This window comes from Colobus angolensis, unplaced genomic scaffold, assembly GCF_000951035.1.
Source record: "Colobus angolensis palliatus isolate OR3802 unplaced genomic scaffold, Cang.pa_1.0 Scaffold151, whole genome shotgun sequence".
In the NCBI taxonomy this organism is placed as follows: domain Eukaryota; kingdom Metazoa; phylum Chordata; class Mammalia; order Primates; family Cercopithecidae; genus Colobus; species Colobus angolensis.
Genome location: NW_012114611.1, coordinates 3,219,977 through 3,230,594, shown reverse-complemented (window position 1 = coordinate 3,230,594; position 10,618 = coordinate 3,219,977). Strand labels below are relative to the sequence as shown.

General features: G+C 46.7%; 1 protein-coding gene across 4 annotated transcripts; it reads left to right on the top strand.

Moving 5' to 3' along the window:
- Nucleotides 1–935: 935 nt before the first annotated feature.
- On the top strand, nt 936–6,585 carry TMEM106C (transmembrane protein 106C). 4 transcript variants are annotated; one of them, XM_011936268.1, is made up of 8 exons: nt 936–1,023; nt 1,907–2,121; nt 2,992–3,055; nt 3,547–3,706; nt 3,798–3,881; nt 4,389–4,438; nt 4,927–4,980; nt 5,850–6,585. In XM_011936268.1, the coding sequence occupies exons 2-8, from the start codon at nt 1,935–1,937 to the stop codon at nt 5,944–5,946; spliced, it is 696 nt and encodes a 231-aa protein (XP_011791658.1). In that variant the 5' UTR covers nt 936–1,023; nt 1,907–1,934; the 3' UTR covers nt 5,947–6,585. The 4 variants fall into 4 exon arrangements, with proteins under 4 accessions (XP_011791658.1, XP_011791656.1, XP_011791659.1 ...); XM_011936266.1 differs by having other exon boundaries at nt 3,798–3,938; XM_011936269.1 differs by having other exon boundaries at nt 938–1,094.
- The last annotated feature ends 4,033 nt before the right edge of the window (nt 6,586–10,618 follow it).

The window sequence follows — 10,618 nt, the reverse complement described above, 5'->3', positions numbered from 1 at the left end:
GAGCCCGCTGAATGAGATACCGGAGTTTTATCACCCAAATAAGTCTCCCTGACAATTCAGAGACTGGGGTTTTTTAACGATAATTTGGCTGGTAGGGTACCAGACAGTGGGGAGTACTGATTGATCAGGTTGGAGATGAAATCATAGGGGTCCTAAGTGGGCTCTTCTTACTTCTAATCCTGGGTGGGATTGCAGAACTGGCTGAGCCAGATAACTGGTCTGGGTACTGCCAGCTGGTGCCTCAGAATGCAGGGTCTGAAAAATATCCCCAGCACCGATCTTAGATTTTACAATAGTGATGTTATCCCTTGGAGCAATTGGGAAGGTTTGGAATCTTGTGACCTCTGGCTGGATGACTCCTAAACCATAATTTCTAATCTTGTGGCTAATTTGTTAGTCTTACAAAGGCAGTCTGGTCCCCAGGCAAGAAGGGGGCTTGTTTTGGGAAAGGGCTGTTATCTTTGCTTCGAAGTTCAACTATAAACTAAATGTCTCCCAAAGTTAGTTTGGTCTATGCCCAGGAATGAACAAGGGCAGCTTGGAGATTAGAAGCAAGGTGGAATTGGGTAAGTCAGATCTCTTTCACCGTCATAATTTTCTCATAATTTCTGCAAAGGCAGTTTCTCTGGATGCTCTGCATCTGTGTAACCTCAGCGACTACACAGCTCCTGTGCTCTAAAGAATATTTCAGAATGGCTTCCGTAGCCGGCAGCACCTTCCTTCTCTTGCAGCAGAGAAGTGTTTTGCTCGGGAAACTTGAGCCTTTCCCAGCCTATCTAGCGAACAGCAAAGCATCCTCCGGACTCCGCAGACGACCCCGGCCGGACAGCCAGGCTCGCGGCTCCCCGGGGCTCTCTGCCGCCCTCTCCCGGAACCGAGGGAGCGAGACGGCGGCGACGTTGACGGGAAGGCCTCCAGAGCCGCGAAGAGCGCACGCGCGAGCGCGCTCCGGCATCCCCGAGCGGGCTTGGTATTTGGCGCCTGCGCGCTGAGTGCGTGCCGCTCCGCCTATCGAAGAGGCTGGTAAGTCCTCCAGCTGGCAGGTGGTCGCGGGAGCGGCTGGAGAGGAGCTACTGAGAGTTCGTGCCCTCCAGGTCTGGGACGCTGGCGTTCGCTCCTGCCTGGGCCACTTTGGTGGGCTCAGAGCATCGCTTTTTGCCAGGGGGCGTGACCTGAGCCCGCCTCCTGGGGCTGGGGGGTGGAGAAGAATGGGAATCGTTAAGGCCCGTTATCAGTTTGGTGCCTGTTTGTTGCTCGAGGAAGGCACAGAACTTACAAATAGTGAAGAGGAAGGGGCGAGGCTGGACCAGGTGGGAGTGGGGGTGCCCCAAGTCCCAGGGCGGTGAGGATCGAGGCAGGTGCGCGAAAGGCAGGCCCCGTTCCTCCTCCCCACCCCCACCGGCTGTGAGTGGCGGATAAGAGGGAAGTGGGGAGCAGTACTACAAAATGGGGGTCCCGGTGGAAATCGTACAGCTGTTGGGACCACACCCAGGGCGGCAACTTGTTATTTCTGCGTTTTAAATTTTCTTATAGAAACAAGCGATTGGCCGGGCGCAGTGGCTCACGCCTGTAATCCCAGCACTTTGGGAGGCCGAGGCGGGCGGATCAGGAGGTCAGGAGATCGAGACCATCCTGGCTAACACGGTGAAACCCCGTCTCTACTAAAAATACAAAAATTAGCCGGGCGTGGTGGCGGGCGCCTGTAGTCCCAGCTACTCGGGAGGCTGAGGCAGGAGAATGGCGTGAACCCGGGAGGCGGAGCTTGCAGTGAGCCGAGATCTCCCCACTGCACTCCAGCCTGGGTGACAGAGGAGACTCCGTATCAAAAAAAAAAAAAAAAAAAAAGAAGTGATTTCTGTCGTGGTTCACTGGGGCCGCTAACGTGCACTCTCTCTTTTCATCTTAGGACATGACACCAGTGGCATATCACGGCCATGGGGTCTCAGCATTCAGCTGCTGCTCGCCCCTCCTCCTGCAGGCGAAAGCGAGAAGATGACAGGGACGGTTTGCTGGCTGAACGAGAGCAGGAAGAAGCCATTGCTCAGTTCCCATATGTGGAATTCACCGGGAGAGATAGCATCACCTGTCTCACGTGCCAGGGGACAGGCTACATTCCAACAGGTGATCACGGAGGGATGATTCTCTGATGAGAATCCCAAGGTACCTTTGGAGTTCTCCTGTCTGCCCAGACAACTTTTCTTGTAGGCAGTAATACCATAACAGTCAGAGACAGTGCCCTGGACAGGAGCCAGTTCAACTGACTTAATACACTTGGGCAGTTCCACAACTTCTCTTCCTCTCCTTATTTTGCCAACCCTTTCTTCTTTTCTTCACCTCCACTCTTGTTCTTTTCCTGAGGTTTGGAATATTCAGTTTGCTCTATGTTGTGGGGTTCGTTGACAGGCACATTTCTTTATCGCTGTCACTCACAAGGACTGGGACAGCTTTGCGGGGAAACCATCTTGGAAGCTGCTTTTCAAGGAAATGGACAGCTAATCCTTAACAGCCTAAGGTCAGAAAAATATATCAGGTCAGGAGAGAGAGACAAATACTCAACCTTGGTACAGGATCATCTATTACTATTAACAAGTTGGCCCTCAGAAAATCTTTAACAGTTTAGCTGGAGAGTCACGGAAATTTAGAGCTGGTTAGAACCTTACAAATAATTTACTCCAAAGCTTCCATATGAAAGGCGAGGAAACCGTGGCCTTGAGAGATTCAACGACTCTGCCAAGCCGGTGTAGTAAAGCCAGAACAGGATCCCAGGTTTTTCAACTTCCACGTCACTACGCTAGCAGCACTGATAGATGTTTTATAATTTATGGCACTGTCTTGTTTCTTGTTCATTAGACCCAACATGTGAATTTCACCAGTATTTTTAAAAACGTCTCGTTCCAGAAGAATATTTGTTGTGGCAGGCTCAAGTGAGACATGAAGGAAAGTACTGCCAGCACATGGGATTTACAAAGTAATTGTTTGGCTCTTTTCTAGAGCAAGTAAATGAGTTGGTGGCTTTGATCCCACACAGTGATCAGAGATTGCGCCCTCAGCGAACGTGAGTTACCTTCCTCTCACCTGTTAATACCTACTTCTGTCCCTAATCTCTTTCTATATGTGTGAATGCCAGTTAATTCTTTGAAAAGTACATACGTTCTTATAAGTTCCCCATTTTCCTTATAACTGTTTGCCCAAGCAGGATATCTCTGCCCCCATCACAATCTGGGCAAAGAAACTTGAAGCTGGAAATACTTTAAAGGTCAAGGAATGGAATTAGAAGAAATTGGGAAAGTGGGGTGTTCTGGGAGGTGTGGGCCTGTCTCTGTCCACATAGCTCCTTTCTTCAGCTTCTCTTCCCAGAGTGCAAACAGTGTTCAAAGGAGTTTTAAAAGGTTTCTCCTGCTTCGCTGCTTCTTGACTGGTTTATGGTTCCTGACTCTTGGAACTTCTCTTTCACTCCCTTCTCTTTCCTGGTTTTGTGTTTAATCTTGACACACTGAACCTTGATATCTGAATGCCTGGGTCGGTCATGTGCTGTGTCATTTGCAGTAAGCAATATGTCCTCCTGTCCATCCTGCTTTGTCTCCTGGCATCTGGTTTGGTGGTTTTCTTCCTGTTTCCGCATTCAGTCCTTGTGGATGATGACGGCATCAAAGTGGTGAAAGTCACATTTAATAAGCAAGACTCCCTTGTAATTCTCACCATCATGGTAAGCCTTAGGGTCTCATTCTCTGGGTTGTACACCTGTCAGGCTGGGACCCAGGACACTTACACTTGTTTCCTGACTTGCCCTGATGTAGGCCACCCTGAAAATCAGGAACTCCAACTTCTACCCGGTGGCAGTGACCAGCTTGTCCAGCCAGATTCAGTACATGAACACAGTGGTCGGTACATATGTGACTACTAACGTCTCTCTTATTCCACCTCGGAGTGAGCAACTGGTATGCTGTTCTTTTAGGAACCTTGCCCCACAGGCCTGAGAGAAGAGTAGGGGGCTGCAGGAATGCCATAGCTGTGTCACTTTCCTTTTTGTCTTCTCATTGCTACTTGTAGGAACTGGTGGTGAGGAAAACCTGATGGGCCCTGTAATTATAAATAATTGTGAGAAAAACCAGCTAGCATTTAAGCATCTGGGGAGCAGAATAATTTGTAAGAGAAAAAGATTTGCTACAAATTAAGAAGCAGCAGTGTTATAGCCTGAGGTCCATTGGCCTCTGAAAAGGGAAGAGGTTGGCAGTATCTATTAGAGGCTCAGAGACTGTATTAGGGACAATCTCAGGGAAGTATTTTGTATGTGATGGAAAAATGACCCAAGGTCTTTGAATTGCTAATAACACTGTTCTGTGTCAAGCCTGCTTGGTCACAGACCAGCTCTGGTATCTTATTTTCAGGTGAATTTTACCGGGAAGGCCGAGATGGGAGGACCGTTTTCCTATGTGTAGTAAGGACACTGTTCTCCACGTGTGTGCTCTCTACTGGAGGAAAGGGATTCAAAGTCATACTTCATTGATTGGGGCCTGGTCCTGCCTTAGGTCTCAGCTTTTGGCCTATAGGTTCCCTGGCTTTGGATGTATTGAGATTTATTTGAAGAATGTATTATTATTATTATGCATGTATTGGAAGAATGTATTATTTGATATGTGACGGAAGTGCTGGAACTTCTAAAAGACAACGTTAAGCCACTAAGGTTCCAAGCGCCAGCACTTATATGATGGGTTTGAAAAAACAGAAAGTGGTATGATGCTGTGGGAGGATGAAAACGACAGTGGCAGGGACTGAGAGCTGACGCGCCTTGGCAGCACTGAGGTCGGAAGGGGGAGGGGTTCACCCCAAACAGGACAGTATAGCTCTGCACTCTTCTGCTGAGGCTTTTTTAAAAAAACAAACAAACAAAAAACACTAACTATTTCCATATTTGCTGTTTGGTAGCTTCTTCTGCACGGTACCTGATATCCTGGTGCACAACATAGTGATCTTCATGCGGTGCGTCTCTCTTCCCTATCCTGACGGCCTGTCCGGCCGTGTGAGCCTACCACCTTTGCTCAGGAGGCCCCTGTGTGGCCACAGGGCAGAGGCATCTAGCCCGAGGGGACACCCAATGCCTCACAGGCACAGATACAGTAGACCCTTGGTGTTCTCTAGATGTGGTGTCCACATGCCCTTCACAAATCACCAGTCACCCTGAGCAGTCAAACATTTTCTCCATAAAATGGGTCTAGTTTAACTAAACACAATGTCCCCTCAGAATCCAAATGAGACAGTCGTGAACAGAAAAGCTTTCTCAAGATGTTAAGTACTGAGCATCTGACCAGACTTCCTCTCTAGCCACACAGATTACCACATGTCATGGACCTTTAGGGTTGTTTCTGGAAGCATGACTGTTAAATTTGCAAGTGACAAGACTCTGCTGCCGACATGAAATATGAGGGGTTAGAGCAGAGTGTCTCAGCCTTGGCACTGTGAACATTTTGGGCCAGCCCTTTGTTGTAGGAGGCTGTTCTGTGCATTGTAGGATGTTTAACAGTATTTGTGGCCTCTACCCACTAGATCCCAGTAGTAAACCCTCCATCCCTTAGTTGTAACAACCCAGAATGTCTTCAGGCATTGCCAGAAGTCTCCTGTGGGGTAAAATCATTCCCAGCTGAGAATCCTTGTTTAGAAGGCCACCTCCTGGCACAGTATCTCTGTGAATGTGGAAAGATTTTCTAGCCTCCTGGTTGCATAGCCATAACCTGGTTGCCTGGGGCCCCTGGGTATTGTTGCCTGAACTTGCAAAAAATTTCCTGGGACATTTTTATGGCTTATTTCATCCCCTAAACATAATTAATTCTTCTTTGTTTTCTTTTCCCTAGAACTTCAGTGAAGATTTCCTACATTGGCCTCATGACCCAGAGCTCCTTGGAGACACATCACTACGTGGATTGTGGAGGAAATTCCACAGCTATTTAACAACTGTTATTGGTTCTTCCACATAGCACCTGTAGAAGAGAGCACAGCATCTGTTCCCAAGGCCTGAGTTCTGTACCTACCCACATGTGGTGTAAGCAGAGGAGGAATTAACTCCCAGCAAACATCCTCCTGCCACTTAGGAGGAGACACCTCCCTACGGTACCACTTATGTTTCTCAGAACCAGCAGAATCACTGCCCAGTGCCTAGCCTGTGTCCAGCAAATAGTTGGCACTCAATAAAGGTTTTCAGAATTTAATACAGATCTTTTCAGCTGTTCTTAGGGCATTATAAATGGAAATCATAACGTGGTTCTAGGTTATCAAACCATGGGGTGACGTGGAGTTAGGACTGTGAGTGAGCTGCAGGCCATTATCAGTGCCTCATCTGTGCAGAAGTGGCAGCAGAGAGGGACCATCCGAATACCTAAGAGAAAACAGACCTATTCAGGATGTGAATTTGTTTCAGCTGTTCCCAAAGGCCTGGGAGCTTTTCAAAAAGAAAGAAGTGTGTTGGCTTATTTTTTTAGAATGTTAGAATTGTTTTTACCAAGAGTCTACATGGGGCTTGATTCACCCTTCATCCATTGGCTGGAACATGGATTGGGGATTGATAGAAAAATAAACCCTGCTTTTGATTCATCTGTGTCTCCTCTGATTGCCTGGGTGTCTTTGTAGGGATCTCTGGAGGAACCGTAGAATAGTTCCCTGCCAAGTGGGTCAGAATGGAATGGGAGGAAAGAGAGTGTACTGATTGTACTCCCATTCCCATGAGTTCCTGTCACAGCAAGCAGCCTCATTTTCCTCCATCTGCCTCTTGCAGCGCGGGGCCACCCTGTTCCCTTCCAGGACAGAGCACTCAGTGCCCCCTGGAGGTTGGAATTCAGTCTTGAATAAGACGTCCTGGTTTGAGGTTGTAGGTTTCTTGGGTCATCTCCACCTGCTCTGCCACCTAAGGTTAGGCTTCAGCCCCAGGATGGCAGAGAATCTAGTTAAGAAGCTTGAGTAGTCAGGTGTCAGAAGTTAGCTCTTTCCATAGCACTGGGACCTCAGGAAACCCTAACAACAATAGATGGTGGCTGGGGTTGTATATTAGTTTTTGTCTCCATTCCCATAGCTTGGTTTTCTTTTTTTTTTTTTGAGACGGAGTCTTGCTCTGTCGCCCAGGCTGGAGTGCAGTGGCCGGATCTCGGCTCACTGCAAGCTCCGCCTCCCGGGTTTACGCCATTCTCCTGCCTCAGCCTCCCAAGTAGCTGGGACTACAGGCGCCCGCCACCTCGCCCGGCTAGTTTTTTGTATTTTTTAGTAGAGACGGGGTTTCACTGTGTTAGCCAGGATGGTCTCGATCTCCTGACCTCGTGATCCGCCCGTCTCGGCCTCCCAAAGTGCTGGGATTACAGGCTTGAGCCACCGCGCCCGGCCATAGCTTGGTTTTCAATATTTGCGTAATGATCTGTATAGTGTTGAATCTTCAAACTAAGGCTAAATTTCATGACTGTTGGGCTGACTTCGACCATAACGGAGGAACCCAGAAGTTGAGGGTTAAGTTTCAGTGTTGCCCTGGATCATGTAGTGCACATGACAGTGATGACTGATGTGGATTGATGATGGGATATCACCACTTACACAAATGTGCACCGTTTCTGAGAATGTTGCCCTAATCAAAACATGCCCTAAACACATGAAGATGTTCACATTGCTACATTTGCTCTTTAGTTTTCCTATTTTCCAAATAGCCTATGTAGCAGATTTTTCATGGAATTTTGAAAAAGATACTCATACTGGTACTTCAGTTTTGAAACATTTTTCTTTTGTGACCATATGCCTTAGTAACATTTCTTGCTTTTGATATTATCTTAAAATCCAGTTGTTATTTTAGAATGACAGCGCTTACATTTTTAAAACATGTAGCAATAAATCCGATGTTATAATACTATCAATTTCCATATCTGTTTACATTATTATCATCTCAGACTGCACTTTGGGATGTTCTGCATAGCTTTATTGTAGTGTCTGTCAATTCTTGAACAAATGCCTGGAATATTCTCTCAGCACCCCCGAATAGAAAGAGGAAGTGGCTGGCTTTGGTGTCATTGTCATCACCATTGTGTTCCCAATGGATTGAAGTTTTCAGAGTGTGTTTCTTGGAGAGAGGCTTTGCTAGCTATCTCTTCTCTGTAGTTTCTGGCTTGGCCAGAAACTATACTTATCTGTACTGTGACCTCTTTCTTATCTCGAACTACTTATCCTGTATCACCTGGTTGAAGAGTTGCTGCATACAGAGATGTCCATTCATTTATTTACTCATTCGAGAAAGTATTTATTGAGTACCTGCTGTATGCCTAGGATTGCAATTTCTAATGCATTTTGTCCAGAGTCATAGCTAGAGTTTAAAACACCACCACACATCTTTTATGCTCACCAGGCCTTATATAGGCCACAGTTTATCTCCACCAACTGTTCTGCAACCCTAGGTACCTCCATGCAGGACCTCCACAATCTCTGGGTCAACTCTCAGGGATTCAAGCCCAAAGAGTGAAAGAAATTATTAAAAGAATCAGCCTATTTGTTTAAAGCACTACATGAATCAATAGGGTCCCAGGTATTTTCTCTGGACAAAATAATCCTTATTCTTTGCCTTGATAAATAAAATTCTTTGTTACCTGGTTAGCACTCCTTTAAGATTCTGTGTTCTTTCAGTTGTTTAGAAGGGAACCCACTTCAGAAGTTCTGTGATTTACACAGTATCCAAGGGATTTGGAAGTAAGTCTTAGCAGGAGCTGAGACTGCTAACTCCTAGTCCAAAGCCTTTGATGCCAGACACTTCCATGGAGATGAGGAGGCTCAAGAGAGGGAAAGCCTGGCCCAGCCCCTTAAAATCAGCAAGCTGGGTCTTTCCACTCAGTCCTGCTGAGTGGAATTTATCCTGAGTCCTGCTGGGGTTGGGAATTTATCTGACAGGTTATTCTGACCAGTGAGACTATCTCCTTTCTGGGGGCATCAGGGATCACAGAAGTTAGTAATGATCCTGGTTATTCTCACCTTCCCCTCTGGGCCAAGGGAGGACAAGGAAGCAGCACAGGGAGCACAGCCCTGCCAGCCAGGGTGGCGATTTCCACCTGACCCTAGTGCAGGCAGAGGTAGAGCTTTCTGTGCACCGCCCTGGGCTCTTCCTTCTGCTTCATGTGGCAGTTACCTAGGGGGCAGCTGCTATTACTTCTAGGTTTGACTAGGCACTCAAGAAGCAGGTGAACTGCAAGGAATCACCTTGATCCTGGAACTTATCTTGCAGAGGTCTAAGCTGATGGTCACAATCTACTGAACTACTTAATTAAGAGTAAGTAGGCTCTGGAGTTTGACAGGTTGGAGCAGAGCTCAACACTCTAGCTCCAGCTAGGAACTCATATATGTCACCTCTCTTCCGACCCTAATTAGCGCTCTTGGTAGGTGGAAGGGTTGTTTAACTTATGAGATAGCTATTCTAGTTATGTGTTTTCAATGATCGTGTTTTCATTTTACTCCTTTGTCATGAACTAGCTCTGATGGGGTATATATTATTATTGTAGATGTATATGTATGTATGTGTATATACATACATATATAAACCTAGGTATATATTATATAATAACATATAGGTACATTCTATATATTATATAATAATATGTAGGTATAGATTATTATAATTATCTGGTGATAATTTATATCATAAATTGAGTATTAATACATACAAATCCAACACAAGTATCTTATTTATTTTTACTATTTAATAGAAAAGCTGTCAACCTTAACGTGGAGGAAGCAGGGGCAGGGATGGGAGAAGGGGACAGAGAAAGGGGTAGCGCTCTGTTTTATCAGCTGTGCCAAATATCTGGAAATTTACTTCACAAAATACTACTGCCCTCTGGTTGATTTGGAGTCCCTCGCCCACTTCACGCATTCCCGTCACTGTGGCCCTCTACTGGAGAAGGGGACAACTTGCTTATCGTTGCCACCTGTCCAGGTAATTGAAAGGCAAGGGACACCCAAGAGGAGGAAGAAATGGGAAGCAGTCCATTCTTAAGCCTGGTGTTCAGAGTACATGGAAACTTTTAAGTGCAGGCCCAGGGAGTGAAGAATGGGGGCTAGAGGGGTGGGGACACGAAAGAGGAATATGGGTGGGGCAGGTCACATTTCCACCTCTCCTTGACCTACAACCAAACGTCTTACAGGGGGACATAAATAGATCACTCAGATTGATTGTGTGCACTTAACCATGGGCCCCTGCAGGATTAACTCCCCTATTTCTCCCTTTCTCGAGGGAGTATCTCCCACGTCTCCGATCCAGCAGGATGCAGCCCACATGTGGTCTTACACCCTAAGCTGGCGGGGCACTAATGTGTCATAGAGCTGTGTTCAGTGTTCACCTTCAAGAGCAATGCCATCCCTCTGGCATACCTCTCTTCCCAAATTTTGGTCTCTGGTCCTGTTCAACAATGGGTTCCACGTAGTGCCAAGGTTTACCAGAGAGGCAAGTTCATGTTTGTGTGAGGCTGCTAACCCCAGCAGTGTGGCTTCAGTGTCCTTACTCTAGGTTGAAAAATCAACAGAAGAAGTCCTTAGGACTGCTATTTGGGCATGCCTACAGAATGGAGGATTAATGGAAAAGAAGCTAAAGAACAAACCACAAGTCAATAGG

What these genes read in the sequence shown, in the direction of transcription:
- TMEM106C (XM_011936266.1), top strand. Translation starts at nt 1,935, where the DNA reads ATGGGGTCTCAGCATTCAGCTGCTGCTCGCCCCTCCTCCTGCAGGCGA. An exon ending in CACCTCGGAGTGAGCAACTG is followed by an intron (nt 3,939 to 4,388) that starts GTATGCTGTTCT and finishes TCTTATTTTCAG; the next exon opens with GTGAATTTTACCGGGAAGGC. An exon ending in GGACCGTTTTCCTATGTGTA is followed by an intron (nt 4,439 to 4,926) that starts GTAAGGACACTG and finishes GCTGTTTGGTAG; the next exon opens with CTTCTTCTGCACGGTACCTG.